This window comes from Salvelinus alpinus, chromosome 16 (genome assembly GCF_045679555.1).
Source record: "Salvelinus alpinus chromosome 16, SLU_Salpinus.1, whole genome shotgun sequence".
Lineage (NCBI taxonomy): Eukaryota > Metazoa > Chordata > Actinopteri > Salmoniformes > Salmonidae > Salvelinus > Salvelinus alpinus.
In genome coordinates this window covers 8,365,523-8,383,130 of record NC_092101.1, presented here as the reverse complement: position 1 = coordinate 8,383,130, position 17,608 = coordinate 8,365,523, and the positions used below count along the sequence as shown (strand labels likewise).

The 17,608-nt window shown below is 46.2% G+C and overlaps 1 protein-coding gene across 4 annotated transcripts in view; it reads right to left on the bottom strand.

Moving 5' to 3' along the window:
• ccdc50a (coiled-coil domain containing 50a) overlaps positions 1-17,608 on the bottom strand; it is a 31,782-nt gene that overhangs the window by 2,678 nt on the left and 11,496 nt on the right. For 2 of the 4 annotated variants that reach the window (XM_071344625.1, XM_071344624.1), the window contains exons 3-11: positions 14,114-14,243; positions 10,484-10,574; positions 9,665-9,767; positions 5,475-6,464; positions 4,586-4,746; positions 4,259-4,303; positions 3,583-3,720; positions 3,208-3,287; positions 172-281 (exon numbers count right to left, since the gene is read on the bottom strand). In XM_071344625.1, coding sequence (XP_071200726.1) covers positions 172-281; positions 3,208-3,287; positions 3,583-3,720; positions 4,259-4,303; positions 4,586-4,746; positions 5,475-6,464; positions 9,665-9,737 — 1,597 coding nt within the window. In that variant the 5' untranslated portion in view covers positions 9,738-9,767; positions 10,484-10,574; positions 14,114-14,243. Of the gene's footprint in view, positions 1-171; positions 282-1,283; positions 1,461-3,207; positions 3,288-3,582; positions 3,721-4,258; positions 4,304-4,585; positions 4,747-5,474; positions 6,465-9,664; positions 9,768-10,483; positions 10,575-14,113; positions 14,244-17,608 lie in introns of those variants that run through there. The other 2 variants (XR_011668259.1, XM_071344626.1) reach the window with 2 other exon arrangements.

Below are 17,608 nucleotides of genomic sequence, written 5' to 3'. Positions count from 1 at the left end.
TGGATAGTTAGCTCCATTGGAAAGAGGGTTAAATCTGCACTAAAACGATCACGTGACAATAGGAGTCCTATTGAACCAGTCTAACGTTGCACTCAATGTACACGCTGATCTAATCAGGTAATGTAAGTTAAGGCCCAAACACAGCCAGGGGCCTCCAGTAGCTGGACTGACCTTTGTAAGCAGCCTCAGGTCTGGCTGGAGTGCGGGAAGAGTAGTGGCTCTCTGAGTAGCTGTAGCTGGTCTCCACATTCTCGTAGTCATGTGGAAGAGGTTGAGGAGGTCTGAGAGACAAGAGAGAAAGAACAAATCATGTTGTAAGGACATTATATTGGTGTAATAAGTGTTTCTAATGTAACAAGGGGTGCATTAATAATAGGTGTAAGGGGGGGGTAGATCAGCTTTAATACTGCATATATATATATATACATACAGTACCAGTCAATTTGGACACACCTAAGCATTCAAGGGTTTTTCTTTATTTTTACTATTTTCTACATTGTGGAATAATAGTGAAGACCTCAACTACGAAATAACACATGGAATCATGTAGTAAGCAAATCCAAATATATTTTATATGTGGGATTCTTCAAAGTAGCCACCCTTTGCCTTGACAGCTTTGCACACTCTTGGCATTCTCTCAACCAGCTTCATGAGGCGGTCACCTGGAATGCATTTCAATTAACAGGTGCGCCTTGTTAATTTGTGGAATTAATGCGTTTGAGCCAATCAGATGTGTTGTGACAAGGTAGGTGTAGTATACAGAAGATAGCCCTATTTGGTAAAAGACCAAGTCCATATTATGGCAAGAAGAGCTAAAATAAGCAAAGAGAAATGACAGTCCATTACTTTTAGACATTGTCAGTCAATATGTAAAATTACAAAAACTTTTACATTTTCATCAAGTGCAGTTGCAAAAACCATCAAGCTCTATGATGAAACTAGCTCTCATGAGGACCACCACAGGAAAGGAAGACCCAGAGGAAAAGGATAAGTTCAGAGTTACCAGCCTCAGAAATTGCAGCCCAAATAAATGCTTCAGAGTTCAAGTAACAGACACATCTCAACATCAATTGTTCAGAGGAGAATGCGTGAAACAGGCCTTCATGGTTGAATTGTGGCAAAGAAACCACAACTAAAAGGAAACAAATAAGAAGAAACTTGCTCAGGCCAAGAAACACGAGCAATGGACATTAGACCGATGGAAATCTGTCCTTTGGTCTGATGAGTTTGCGCTTAGTGGGACTATCATTTGTTTTTCAACAGGACAAAGACCCAAAACAAACCTCCAGGCTGTGTAAGGGCTATTTGCCCAAGGAGAGTGATGGACTGCTGCATCAGATGACCTGGCCTCCACAATCGCCCGACCTCAACCCAATTGAGATGGTCTGGGATGAGTAGGACCGCAGAGTTTAGGAAAAGCAGCCAACAAGTGCTCAGCATATGTGGGAACTCCTTCAAGACTGTTGGAAAAGTATTCCTCATTAGCTGGTTGATAGAATGAAAGTGTGCAAAGCTGTCAAAGTAAAGTGTGGCTACTTTGAAGAATCTAAAATCTACATGATTCCATAGTTGACATCTTCACTATTATTCTACAATGTAGAAAATTGTAAAAATAAAAACCCTTGAATGTGTAGGTGTCCAAACTTTTGACTTGCACTCTATCTAGGTATCTATCTATGGATGTATATAATATTTTTTGTAAACATATAAACTCCCTTTTCAAGACCCTGTCTTTCAAAGATCATTTGTAAAAATCTAAATAACTTCACAGATCTTCATTGTAAAGTGTTTAAACACTGTTTCCCATGCTTGTTCAAAGAACCATAAACAATTAATGAACATGCACCTGTGGAACGGTCGTTAAGACACTAACAGCTTACAGACGGTAGGCAATTAAGGTCACAGTTATGAAACTTAGGACACTAAAGAGGCATTTCTACTGACTCTAAAAACACCAAAAGAAAGATGCCCAGGGTCCCTGCTCATCTGCGTGAACGTGCCTTAGGCATGCTGCAAGGAGGCATGAGGACTGCCGATGTGGCCAGGGCAATAAATTGCAATGTCCGTACTGTGAGACGCCTAAGACAGCACTACAGGGAGACAGGACGGACAGCTGATAGTCCTCGCAGTGGCAGACCACCTGCACAGGATTGGTACCCCTGAACATCACACCTGCGGGACAGGCACAGGATGGCAACAACAACTGCCCGAGTTACACCAGGAACGCACAATCCCTCCATCAGTGCTCAGATTGTCTGCAATAGGCTGAGAGAGGCTGGACGGAGGGCTTGTAGGCCTGTTGTAAGGCAGGTCCTCACCAGACATCACCGGCAACAACGTCGCCTATGGGCACAAACCCACCGTCACTGGACCAGACAGGACTGGCAAAAAGTGCTCTTCACTGACGAGTCGCGGTTTTGTCTCACCAGGGGTGATGGTCGGATTCGCGTTTATCGTCAAACGGGATTGGTCTGGAGCGGGATTGATTTGGAGGTGGAGGGTCCGTCATGGTCTGTAGCGGTGTGTCACTGCATCATCGGACTGAGCTTGTTGTCATTGAAGACATCCTCTTCCCTCATGTGGTACCCTTCCTGCAGGCTCATCCTGACATGACCCTCCAGCATGACAATGCCACCAGGCATACTGCTCGTTCTGTGCGTGATTTCCTGCAAGACAGGAATGTCAGTGTTCTGCCATGGCCAGCGAAGAGCCCGGATCTCAATCCCATTGAGCACGTCTGGGACCTGTTGGATGTAAGGGCTAGGGACATTCCCCCCCAGAAATGTCTGGGAACTTGCAGGTGCCTTGGTGGAAGAGTGGGGTAACATCTCACAGCAAGAACTGGCAAATCTGGTGCAGTCCATGAGGAGATGCACTGCAGTACTTAATGCAGCTGGTGACCACACCAGATACTGGCTGTTACTTTTGATTTTGAACCCCCCTTTATTCAGGGACACATTATTCCATTTCTGTTAGTCACATGTTTGTGGAACTTGTTCAGTTTATGTCTCAGTTGTTGAATCTTGTTATCTTATCTTGTTCAGACAAATATTTACACATGTTAAGTTTGCTGAAAATAAACGCAGTTGACAGTGAGGATGTTTCTTTTTTTGCTGAGTTTACATGCACACACACACACATAATCGGTGCTACAACGTTGTAATAAGGTGTTCTACATTGTTGTAGCTAACAGAGTGAGACAAATACCTGGCAGGCTTTTGGTGGTTCCTGTGCCTCTGGTACTCCTCCTCTCGGGACCTGGTACGCACTACCTCCTCCGAGTTTGACTGGAACACACATACAGACAGGAATCCATCATCAACAAATTGACAAAAAAAACAGGCACCATAAACTGTGCCAATACACCGTGGTTCTCTTACTACAGCACTCCTATGTCAAAACCAGATCATAATCAGCACAACAGTTAAAATACATGCATCTATATGAGGGACAAACATTACAGTATTGAACACATACCATCTTGACAACTATCAAAATACTGTACATGTAGTGCTAAAGTCAAAGTGTTACTAATCATAAAGTCATCTCGTCCAGAAAAACGATGCGAAGAAGTCCAGTCACCTTGAAGTCTCCTCCCTCTGGCCGCCTCCTCTCTTCCAGCCTCATCCCCCTCTCTTCTGGCCTCATCCCCTGCTTCTCCTTCTCCCTGGACTTCTTGTACTCCTTCTTGTCCTGCTCCATCAGCAGCCGGGCTATCTCCTGACAGCGCCAACACAACCTGGTTTGCTAAACAGCTCTAGTACATAACAGACGCACTCCTTGTCCCAATGAATTTGAGAGCGGTAACATTTTCTCCAGCCCCATCGCTCAGCGGTTTACCTAAACAAGTGGCTTGGTACCCACTGTTGTTTTTCCAATCCCAGATTGAACTTTTCAGGCACATACAGTAGTGCTGCTTCATATGTTATCTGGCAGTATACACTGATAGGTGCTATAACCCATGATGTGGTGAAATGTGATAACCCCAGATTAAAACTGACCAAAGAGAATAAATGGACCACGGGGACATCATTTATTTAACAAAGGCAAACCACTGTCACACTCAATAGCTGGCTTTATTGATGAGGTGAAAGTCGAGACTTCAGTGACCGTGAGAGACAGGGCAAGACAGTGAGAGAAAATGAGAGAGAGAGAAGAGAAAGAGAGCGCGATAAAGTGAGCGAGAGAGAGATTTTGGAGTGAAGTCAGTCTGTAAAGACGGAAGTTTCCAGACCGAGAGAAGCGGCCACATCCTTACCTCATCCTGAGCCACTTGGGCTGCGCGCTTGTCCATCTTGCTCGCCTGGAACCCGGAAAAAAACGATTAGAAGCCAAGTTTGAGTCACATTTCCCCCCCCCTCGTCGGTACTGAACATTATTATCCCTAGGCATTATCATGACAACATAGGAGGTGACCATGTCGAGACGAAGACCTTCCTCAAAGACTTCTGAGACATGAAGCTACACAGCACAATACAAAGCTGAGGTCTACTGAATGTAGACTGGTCAGGATATCGCCAATACATAAATTCTGTTGTTAAATTGACAATGAGGTCGTCATTCACTCGCTGACCAGTCCTCTCACCTTGACCTCCTCCTCCTGTAGTTTCCGGGCCACCTCCATGTCCAGGATCTCCTGCTCCCTCAGATCCAGCTTGGCGATGCCCTGGGTGGCCTCGCCCATCCCGTACTCCCCTCCGACCACCACTGCGCCGCGACCCCCTGGTCCTCCTTGCACGATACGACCTGCAGGGGGCGCCACATACAAGTTAATACAGATGTATGTCGAGTCGACGTAACCACAGTATCCCCAACTCTGATGGTATCCCCAACTCTGATTCCTCCAGGGCTGTAGTGCAGTGTCTACTAGATTAAGTCACTGGCATGTTTTAATTTATGGTCCGAGACAGTAGATTTGCGTTTGGACAAATCGATGCCAGTACTTGGATCAGTTGTGGGGAGTAGGGCTATAAACACTGCACACCGACGGAAGCCCTTGAGGACTAGAATTAGAAGGTTCAAGACAGAAATGTAATGTATACAAGCTGACAAATAATGGAATCATATCTGTTCTACACAGTACATTTCTATCTGGACCATCTGTCATGTTGCGTTTCCCGATTTGTAACTGGATCCATTGAGCTCAAATCACAACTCCCCACCCCCCTAGATTCAGCCATCAACACCAGCAGCTGATTCACATCAGTTTCCCACCATGGGAATTTTATTGTGAATCAGAGACTTTTATTGTGAACTACAGTGGAATCGTCACCATAATGATAATCAGATACGGGAAGGAGTGAAACCCGCCACACCAAGGAGAGGAAGAAGATGATGAAGAGGAAGATAAGTGTATGATTAGTAAGTATTGTGTTAGGGAGCCAAAACCACCACCAGCAGCTCTCAGCAATGGGCCAAGGCTGCACATGCACACACCACACACGGTTGACCATGGGCCCGGCGCTGCGCCGTACCTGGCTCCCTGGGAGCGGGGTGCGTGTAGGAGCGCTCCGTGCCCATGCTGGGCCCCTCCCCAGGGTCCCTGTGACCTCTCCTCTCCCCCCTCATCACGCCGGGGCGGGGGCTCCTGGCCTCCTCACACAGCTCACTGGGGCCAGAGTGGAGCCTGGCCATGGGCCCCCACTCCCCCTCATCCCCAGGGCCTTCCTCCCCACCAACAGTCCAGGCCCGGCTGTGGCTGCTGGGTATGGGCTCGTAATAGTCTTCATCCAGACCTCGCTCCCTGCTCTTGGTTCTCTCTCGGCGTCTGTCTTTTTCTCTGTGTTTGTCTCGGCTATGCTCTTGGTCTTGCGATCGCTGCCCATGCCTCTGTCCGTCTCGCGATCTCTCCTCGTGTCTCGGGGCGTCCCTCTCCCTCTCCTCGTCTCTCCTGGGTTCTCTTTGCCGGTCTTTCTCCCACTCCCGCTCTCTTTCTCTCTCCCAGGCCTCGTCTCCCTCCACAGGGTTGTGGGACGGCGGGGGCGGCCGGGCGGGCCTCTCCTTCCTCCTCACCACCACCCGCTCTCCCTCATCCCCCCTCTCCTCCCTGTGTCTCCTGGGCTCACGGCTGTCTGGGTAGGTGGACTGGGACCCCTGGGGGTCTCGGCCCCTCTGGCCCCCCTTCCCTCTACTTCTACCCTCGGTGGGGTGGTGGTAGTCTGGGTAACTGCCCCCATGTTTCCCCCTGCTATTGGAGAGGTGGTCCTCGGGGTATGGGTCTCCATGCTTGCCCCTACTACCCCCTCCCCTACTCTCTAAATGGTGCTCGGGGGATCGGGAACGTCCGCTGGTGCTAGGCTCCACAGAGTCGTATAGGGGGTATCTGGTCCTGCTAGGCTCAAAAGAAACGTACTTGGGGGAGAGGTCGCGTCGTGAGCCCGGGGTAAGGGGATGCGACTCAGGGGAGTGGGAGTTCGAACCAGGTCGCCTGGGTTTGTCATCCAGGTCCAGAGGGGCTCGGATGGCTGGGTTGAGGGAGGGGGTCGATGTGGAAGGAAGACATGGATGGATGGAACAAGACAATGGCAGATGTGAGCAGAACTGGGTTGGTTAGTGAACACACAGGGTTAGTTAAGTCACAGCACCTGCATGTAAGGACAGTGAGGGTTCATCATGGACAATGTTTAAATGTTGAGCCATGGATATTTCGTACAGTTTCGGCAAACCTTAAGTTTGATCATTAAATGGGTGCCATTTTGGCTCCAAATATTCCCAGACAATCGGATCCGAGTTAGAATGCAGAGTGGGATGTTATGATCATGGGAAGTTTGAAGCCAACGTGGAGGGCTAGTTAGCCGATCCCTGTACATCTATAGCCGAGGTAAAACCAAGCTACTGCTCCAAGCACCTCAGGCAGGGAGAAGGGATGACATGCATGCATTCATGTTATGACAATCAGTGAGTGACATCCACGAGAAAGTAATGGAACAATATGGACATAGTATAGTAATATGTGACAGACAAACCTCTTGGAGTGCGTCGTACCGAAGAGATGCAAATCAATAGCTTCGTATTGAACTGTGGTCGGAGGCACTTGAAATTGAACAGTCAAAAATATCTATATATTTCTTTAAAGCTATAAAAAAATTATCAGACGATTATTGGGGGGTGGGGTTATCTGATTTGAAAAAATATATATAAATCAAATTCATGCTTGGTTCATAGAACCAGTAGCCGCTAGATGAGGTTGTAACAGATCCGTTTCTGTTTTCTTCCTACACGTGGCTATCTTTCGAACATTTTAAGCTACAAAATATTATAACCCCATCACTGAAAGAAAAGACCGTTTCCCCTCAAGCCGCGCAGGACAGCACGGACAAGACCAGGCACGGAAATCAGACGGGGGGGGGGGGTGGGGGGGGGGGTGAACATCAACGATGCTGTTCTTATCTACACGGAATATCACCAGACACTTTCCTTATTGATGCAATTCAGTCACTTCAAACCATACTTCCTTCAGATACGATTTGTAATAGACAGTCATAGCCCCCCCAAATTAAAAAAGTAAACAATGGCCTTTGATTACGTCACTTTTTTATATGGTGGGGGTCGCCGGCCCAAAAAAGCCTGTCAGCTGAATGGAACGTCGGTCATCCTGCAGCTGTTGGTGAAGCTAATCTCGTCAACTGAAACAACTGTTTATGTTTAACTTTTGAAATGAGAGCGAGGCGAGGGAATATAGAAACCTACGTCAACACATTTAAAGTCCTAATGTTTCCTTAAAATGACGCTGAAGTGAAGTCATCTTTGAAAAAAGTTCCACCCTCAACCCGGGCTGCTCTCCAACGGTATCTTGAGGACCTAGCCTACTTTTCTGTCAGTCATCTGCCAAAGATGTATTAGCCAACTAAGTCGGTACTGAGTATCCTGAAAAAGGTGAACAGTTGTCATGCTCGAAAACGCAACATTTTGGAAATTATTCTCCCTAGCCTATTTCTGTGGTTTAATTAAAAAAACAGCGGCAAAGCCTGGATATCTCGTCTTCCTTCCTGTCTCCTCTCCCTCTCTTCCCACTTCTCTCCCCTCCTCTCTTTCCAATGGCTTATCTGCGTAGAAGAGGCTGAGCATTAAACCAACCGTTTCTCTCCCGATTTTGGAGGATTAAGACAAACACAGCAGCGCCCCCTCCTTCCCTCACTTCCTGAGAGGGGCAAGCCAATCACACGACCCGCCAGAGATAAGACATGGCAGAGTGTGTGTGTATGTATGGATATTTGAGATTTTAAAATGCTCAGCCAGACAGCATGTACACACACAATGTAGTAGTGTATACGAGGCTTTAGTTCTTGGCCCATACTCACAAAGCATCTCAGCGAGCAGGAGTGCTGATCTAGGATCAGGTCTCCCTCCTGTCCATGTAATCTTATTCATTGTAATCTAAAATCGGGAGAAAAGATCAGCACGGCAACTCTGAGACGGTTTATGGATACAGAAAAATGCCTCGCACTAGGAAAGTAGAGATCCGTGTGGGATGACGAGACAGCAGACAATTCCTGACAGCAGTGACCGTCCCTTCAACCCTGTTCATGTCAACACAGAGACGGAGGGAAAACCTGTGTGTGTGTCGTCCACACCTAACCTACATACTGTAACCACAGCCTTAGCTTTGTGTAGATTAGTACGAAATCCCTGACTATTCTGTTTCTTTAAGAAGAAGAAGAAAGAAAAAATCGCTTTGGAGAGAAGATTTAATCCAATCGTTAGGTGAAATAGAGAGCGGTCCTGGGCAAATATTCCTCCTTGTCTTCTGTCTAAATAGGTGGGGCTGGGCCTGCAGAAAAGCTCAGCCTACCGGGTCCCACTGTGACCTGGGTTTTACGGGGTGTTGAAGAACATTAAAGAAACCAATTAAAAATACCCCCTGCACACACACACACCGCCTGCTCATACACACACACACACACACACACACACACACACACACACACACACACACACACACACACACACCTGTGCATCTAGCTGTGAGGCCTGAAAGAGCTTCCACCACTAAGGCCTCCGTGAATAAGGTAAAATGCCCAAATCCCACCAACACTTCCCAATGAGACATATTAAAATGATTAACGACAAATGTCTTACTGTTTTAAGGCAGGGGGATGAGGAGGCTGGAACCCACTATGAAAGAAACATTAACTGCCAAAAAGACCCTTCAAGTCTCTTGATTATTCTGACAGTAGGCAAGCTTCGAACTGTTTAAAATGGAGCCTTGTCGCTGCAGTCAAGTCAAAGCTGCTCTCGCAGCCCTGCAAAGCACCGTCTCAGCTCACTAAGGAGCAAAACCACAGTGTGTGTGTGTGCGAACAAGAGAGAGAAAGCGAGCGATGACAAACGACTCCTTTTTACCTTAGTACCTACGCAGTACGCACCCTCAAGGTCAACTATGAAACAGCCCTCCTAAATCCTCGTCCTAAAAATCAACCCTACAGTAACTCACGCACCTCTCCAAACACACCTCGTGCATCTCCATCCCTGACCAAGAACACACACACACACACACTGTATGACCTTTCCAATCCACCCCTCGCCATAATGACCCACCCCACCCTGACACACATGCACGTGTGAATGACTGCACGTGTGCACGTACCCCAGCTATATCCGTCCCTCCAACAACAGAGGAATAGAACCCTGGATCCCTGAGACAGACAGGGGGCGCTCTACCCACCTCCTTTATCCTCGTAGTACTCTTCCTCAAAGTTGGCCTCCAGCTGCTTCTGTCGCTTCCTCTCCTCCTTCATCTCCTTCTCCTGCAACTTACGAGCGATGGCCTGGAAACGCACGCACACACACACACACACAAATCAAAACAAACACCTTCAAAACTGCTGACACCTCGCTTGTTATTTTTATCCTGGATTTCTCACACAGATGAGCTGCTTTTCACTGAGGATTACAATTGAAAGGAGAGAGGTTTTAAGAAGTAGCCTATGAGAAATCGGAGGTATGGACCTGTACATGCACAGTGCCAGTCAGACCTGGATTCAAATACAGGTCTGTTAGCTTTAGCCTGCCGGGGCTAGCGCCAGATGGGCAGGGTGACGTTTTGGGACTATTCTATTGGTTCCATTGAACCAGGTAAGCTACATCAAGCACATATGAAGTATTTCAAATGACTCAAAGTAGTATTTGAACCCAGGTCGGATGCCAACAGGGCAATAATTAGGTTAGACATGCTTTGCTAACAGTCAAGTGGAATAAACAAGTACAAGGTGCAACACCAGTAGTGGATTTGAATAGGCCAATCCGGTGACCCGCCTGTGGTGACCTGTCGATACTACAGTAGTGGTAGGGTGGAGGAGGTACACCCATGTTGATTGGGTGCAGGTTGACGTTTCCCCTAGACCCTGATCTTGGGTCAGCTTAGCATTTTCCCCACTAACGGTTAATGGTTAGGATTGGGGAAAGGGGGAAGCTGATCCTAGATCTGTACCTAGGGACACTTCACCCCAGAGCTGTTGATTGGGTGTGGTGTAGTGTCACTTACCGCATCCTTCTCCTCCTGCTTGCGCTGCTGCTCCGCCTGTCGGACCAATTCCTCCTGTATCTCCTGGGCAATCTCATTGTCGCTGCGCTCACTAGGTGTGTGTGTCGGGAGTGAAGGAGACAAAACATTAGACGCAAATACAGAACAGTCAACTACCCCAAAACCTGTACCCTGCCCAAAGTTCTTGTATGGATAGTAGGCCTATTTGTATATTATCCACACTACCCCACTCCATAACACTAGTGGCAATAACAAGGGCTTTCACAGAACACAACAAGGTGTTCTATATAGTGCTTCTATATCTGCATTGCTTGCTGTCTGGGTTTTTTTCCGGCTGTGTTCCTGTATAAGCACTTTGAAAAAAGAAAAACGGGCTATATAGAACTTGAGTGAGTAATCAAGCGAGAACTCGATAGCGTCTCTCCGTTTCAGTCTTCCTCCTTTCGGTCTGTTCAGGATTAACGAAAGACCGATTTATCCCGTGTAATAAGGTTGTGATGAGACGTCCTATCACACTGTAGCGGCGATAGCTAGGCTAATACAGTCGGGCTGTGATAGTCGATGCACTGAACTGTAGCCGTGTTGGCTCAGGGTGCCGGGGCAGACTACAACGGGTCAGAGATTAGGCAGATGGGACGTCTCGCCACCGATCTGTCACGCATATAGCCTCCACTCCATTGACCTGCGTGTGTGTCGTCAACTGACCGATTCTGAAGCACAGCATCTGTAAGACTCAGGCTGATCATACTTGAGCTGACTGTGATTATTAGGGAGAATATTCCAGTATGCAAATATGTAGGCTATTTTATTTTCTGTTTTATAATGCCTGCTGAAAACTGTGGAGATTGCCAATAACAGTATGCGTGCATTACCAAAATTAATAGACTTCCATTTTAATTTCAGAAAACGCCTCCTATTTGAATTTCAGGTACCCTGCTTGAAATGCACATATTGGAACTAGATGCTATGAATTACACTGCCAGGCTGCGGGCCAAAAAAATGCTATTACCAGCACCTGTGGCGTGCTCTCCCCAGATCACCCTCTCAAAGCCAGCAGTGACGTTGAGAGGCCATCCCCTCACACACCCACAGCTAGCCGTGTGGCTAAAGGAGCTAAGCGAGGCATGGGGTAAAGAGAGCGAGCGAGACAACAGGGCTGGGAATTGCCAGGGACTTCACTATACGATATTATTGCGATACTTCGATGCCGATATAATATGTATTGCGATTCTATGTGCATTGTGATTCGATACTGTAATTCTACTGCGATTCGATGTTCCAAACATATTGCTCACCATATGTCTGCTACGTTTTGATGCGGACATAAATTGTCTCCCTATTTAAAAAGAAGTAACTATGAAAGAAAAATACTAGTTTTGGTGCAGGTACAGCCAACTAGCGCAAAAAATATTGCGGGTCAAAATTATATGGTATAAAAATATAATGTTATGTAACTGTATCGATTTTATCCCACATCACCACAAAACAGCCTACATGAAAAAAGTGGGGGGAGGGGGGCGAGAGAAAGAGGGACAGACAGACACACACACACTGGGCAAGGGCAGAGAAGATGGCAGCAGGAGCTCCCAGCATGCCAAGCAGCATTAGCCGGGCTGTATGGGCGGCAGAGCATCTGGCCTCTCTCTTGGGGGCGCTGCCCTGCTGCTAGCGAGCGTGTGAGGAAGGCTCACTTTGGAGCACAACTTTCACTGCGGCGTGAGCCAGCATATTTGGCGAAAAGAAAGAAGTGGAACACTTTCTTCCACATCCGACACCCTAAATGTGGCTGTGGCAGGGTGTTTAGCATAATGTAAATGGTGTGTATAATACAGTATGTGTGTGTGACTCATACGTACCTGTGGCGTCTATGACTTTAGGGTTAATGTGTGGGTTAGATCATGGTTCTCTAGGAGTGTCTCTAGAACCTTCGGTTAGGTTAAGATTGCAGTAGTGAACTAAATGTTTGTGTGGATGTGAGTGTGTTTTCCTACATTTTTGCAGCAAACATTTGGGTGTCATTGTCGTCGTAGAGTCCGTGGTAGAACGATATATAATTAAGCAGTAATGCCTGAGGGGGGTGTGGAATATTTAAGCAGTAAAGCACGAGGCGGTGTGGTATATGGCCAATATACCACGACTAAGGGCTATTCTTAGGAACAACGCAGTGGTGCTTGATTTGCTATATAAACTGGTTACCAATGTAATTAGAGAGGTAAAAATAATGTTTGATCACACCGTTGGTATACGGTCTGATATACAGTGCATTAGGAAAGTATTCAGACCCCTTCCACATTTTGTGACGTTACAGCCTTATTCTAAAATGGATTAAAGAAAAACATTTCCTCAATCTACACACAATACCCCATAATGACAAAGCGAAAACTATTTTTTAGAAATTTTGGGAAATGTATTAACTTTTCAACAGAAATACCTTATTTAAACAAATATTAAGACCCTTTGCTATGAGACTCGAAATTGAGCTCAGGTGCATCCTGTTTCCATTGACGATCCTTGATGTTTCAACAACTTGATTGGAGTCTACCTGTGGTAAATTCAATTGATTGGACATGATTTGGAAAGGCACACACCTGTCTATCAGGTCTCATAGTTGACAGTGCTTGTAGGGGCAAAATTCAAGCTATGAGGTTGAAGGAATTGTCTGTAGACCTTAGGACATCCATCTCTGCAGCACTCCACCAATCAGGCCTCTATGGTAGAGTAGCCAGACAGAAGCTACTCCTCAGGAAAAGGTACAACAGCCAACTTGGAGTTTGCCAAAAGGAACCTAAAGGACTCTGACCATGAGAAACAAGATTCTCTGGTCTGATGAAACCCAGATTGAACTATTTGGCCTGAATACCAAGTGTCACATCTAGAAGGAACCTGGCACCATCCCTACAGTGAAGCATGGTGGTGGTGACAGCATCATGATGTGGGGATGTTGTTCAGTAGCAGGGACTAGAAGACTAGTCAGGATCGTGGGAAAGATGAACAGAGCAAAGTACAGCAAGATCTTTGACAAAAACCTGGTTCACCTTCCAACAGGACAACGACCCTAAGCACACAGCCAAGAAAATGCAGGAGTGGCTTCGGGACAAGTCCTAGAATGTCCTAAAATGGCCCGGACAAACATCTCTGGAGAGACCTGAAAATAGCTGTGCAGTGACGCTCCCCATCCAACCTGACAGAGCTTGAGGATCTGCAGAGACGAAAATACAAGTGTGCCAAGAGTCATACCCAAGAAGACTCGAGGCTGTAATCGCTGCCAAAGGTGCTTCAATAAAGTACAGGTTCTGAATAAATATGTAAATGTGACCCTTTTTTATTTATTTTATATACACATTTACAAAAAAATCTAAACCTGTTTTTGCTTTGTCATTATGGGATAGTGTGTGTAGATTGATGGGAAAAAATGTAATCAATGTTAGAATAATGCTGTAACGTAACAAAATGTGGAAAAAGTCAAAAGGTCTGAATACTTTCCGAATGCATGGTATACCATGGCTGTCAGCCAATCAGCATTCAGGGCTGGAACCACCCAGTTTATAATGTCTGATATACCACAGCTTTCAGCCAATCAGCATCCAAGACCCAAACTACCCGGTTTATAATAGTATCTGTGTCACTCACATGTCCCGGTGTTGTCTCTTGGCCTTGGCTTGGGCCCTCCGGTCCTCCTCCTCCTGCAGCTGCTTGGCCAACGCTACGTCCTGCTGCACCAGACGGCTCTTGTGGACGTTGGATGCCAAGTGGCTCTCGACTACAAGGACAAAAAACAACAAACACCATGCTCAGAACTAGTACATAATCAAGGCATGAACATGAATCGCCCTCCCAAACAGCACCCTCTTAGGACTCTGGTCAAAAGTAGTGCACTATGTAGGGAATAAGGTGCCATTTTAGACCGTCAGTTTATCTGGCCAAACCGCAACGCTGAGGAACAAGATGGACGACGTCAATCAGACCCCTCAGGTTTATTTGTTTTGGTGCCTTTTAAACCGCAGGACTGGGACGCAAGTACTTGGAGTTGAGGGTGTTTATTTAGCAAAACAGTTTGAACATACATTTTGAAAACTAGAATGGCTGTTTAGAGTTCACTCTGTGGATGAGACGAGAGGGAAAAAACACACACGCTTTGGCCCTGAAGTTACCTGACTCACTGAGCTTGGCTATGACGAACTAGCCCACATTGATCAACTTGATGAGGAGCTGCCAATTCCAAGGCTGAGTGGCGAGACAGGGCCGTGGACTCGAACAGGGCAGGCTCTAAATCCTCGTTGCCGACGCACTCCCAGCCCAAAACGCGTGAAGGACTGTCGCTCACTCCCGTGCTACTCATTCAGCTCCACTGGACTGGCTATTGATCCACTCGTAGGCTTCACGTGAAAAAGACCAAATTACGCCACTATTTACTAGAGGCTCCATGAAGTTGCTGCGGTGAGATGACAAGATGGGAAGCAGTGTATCACAGAGAAATAGACTGACATCGATGTTTAGGATAATGCTGATCGATTGTGTGGTGGGTTTACGGTGCCTCAATTTTTTAGGGCGAACATACGACATCAGAGAACAAAATATATTGTGCCGTTCAGTGCTATTCTTTTTCTCCGGGGGGGAAAACTACAGTTTGCTGTTATCTTGAATTTCTAAAAACACATGATAAAGGTTTCTTGTTAATTCAACTTGAGAGATCTGATATCCTCCTAATCAGTGGGCCACAATCTGGTCTAAGACACTACAACTACCTTCAGTCTATACACAGCGTAGCCTGGGAAATTTAAGTTTCTGTATGGACTACTTCTACCAGTTCTCTGTGGCTGGCTTCCAAGAGGACCAGACAGCATTGGACAAAGAACGCATGGGACAGTGATGCTGGACAATGAAAAGGGGAATCATTCAGAGGCGTAACAAAGCTCAGTTTATAGCACTAATGTGATGGAGAGACAAATGTCAGGCCCATCTGGCTTCTGCCTGGGTTAAGAGGCGTGACGGATGCTTTTAAAATGCAGCCTATTTATTATCTCAACCCAAGGCCGTGCATGTCTTTTGGTGCATGACGGTTCGACCGGGGTTTTAAAGCAGTAGGCCCTATATCCTACCATGACAGTCATGCACTCAGCAGGTCTTCTGTCGAGTGAACCAAGCCTCGCGTGCAACAATCCCTCCCGAGTCAAAATAACCGCTGTTTGAGTTCCTCCCACAGCAGATGCAAATATGCCAAATGTTTTTGGTTAAGCAGAGCTGGTCGTCGGGCAGTAGCCATCTGTTGGTTAGAGTGAGGATGACACTGTGCAACGTAGGGGACAGCCAGGCTGCGTAAGAGTAATTCCCAGTGACCTCCAGGACAAAGGCCACGCAGACTGACTGGCTGCTAAAACCAGAACTGTTGCTGTGGCAAAGAGGGGACCCGCCCTGTCGTGACGCACTGTAGCAGTGGAGGGCAGAAGACTGATACAAGGACAGACCCAAACAGAATCCATAGGCTCTTCACATTGATGTATGGATAGATAACAGACCTATCATCCATTGAAGAATTTCTCTTACAAGATAAAGTTTGTGTTGAAAAGCCGTGGATTTTTTTGCAACTTTACAGATTGAAAGATATTATTGCTGGAGTGCTACATTCTGTCCTCCTTGGGCACTGGGAAAGCAATGGGCTCCCAACTAAATAGTCAGAGGTCCAGATCCATAGATCTTAAAATCTCCCTAGACTTTATGGGAGTAGTTATGGTTGAGGGATAGAGCTGGGACGATAAACCGAAAAATGATTTACATCAACCATACAGATCACTCATCGCAGTCATTTTGCTGACATCGTTCATTACAATAGCCTATAGTCGAGAAATGGTACATTTGAAAATGTGTGTGATTGTTAAATGGGACAATTGACGGCTACAACCATGGTTGTCGTCGTAGTAGTTTAAACAGGGCCGGTCCTGGCCGTACTGTGACTCTAAGCAAGACCAAAAATTGCCTGCCCCTACAAGAATAGTCCCTGTATGCAAAATGGCGTTGAAAAGACGTCTAAAATATGTATTTTTCCAGACGTTGAAGCTAGGTTCAATTTAGGATCTGAACGAAAAGGTGAAGATGCGTATTTTCTGGACGTTTAAATTAAGTTCATTTTCTGTTCTGAATGAAAGTTGAAAATATGTCATTTATAGATGTCCATGTTTGGGCCAAATCAAGGCTGGCCCAGACCTGGCACAAAATATGAACCAAAAATAATGTCTATGACTGTTCCAGATTTGGTCTGGAATGGAAATCAAGGCTGGTCCCGACTGCACCAAAATAAATAAGGCCAGTCCAGATAAGACCCAAAAAGGCATCAGCATCGGTCTGTGATTACTGAGGTATAGCCTACAGCAGGGATAGGCAACTCCAGTCCTCGGGGGCTGGAGTGGTGTCACTTCCCCCCCACCCCCCATCCCTAATCAACAAAGCTGATGAAACTAATTGCATTCTAAACTGAAGATCATGATTAGTTGATTATTGGTGTCAGATGTGTTAGCTGGGGCAAATATGTGACACCAATCAGGCCCGAGAGGACTGGAGTTTCACCACAGTGTTGCCTGAAATGTAATTTTAGGAATGTCCATCTGTGGTAGGCCTACCATTTTTAGTTTTAGTTTTTTAGTTTTGAAACACACACACACACACACACGACTACCGATCCGGACCAAAAAAAAACATTGCCTACGGACCGTGCTTACTGGGGTGTAGACTACCCTGTCAGCCTGTTATGGAATTTCATGAATGCCCATCCATATTAGGCCCACTGTTTGTAAAACAGGCTGTTGTAAATGGCTTTATTAGTCCTGATCCCTGTGACTAATCAATTTGGCGGAATGTCAGCTACCCAACTTTATCAGGAGTTATCCTGCGCCTATTTGTAATGTGTTTACATAGCGGGAAATGCAGAAGTATTTTCTTTTTCGCTATGATCAGCTGGTAAAATATTTACAGATACAAACTAAATGACAATTTAGCCCACGGAATGAAACTCATGGAAAACAGTTGAGTAGCCTGATTGTCCATTCCATATTGTCCATTTTACTTTGACCTGTCCTGTTTTTAGGATATGTTGTTTGTTAACATGTCAGCACATTTTTTTATTTGATTGGG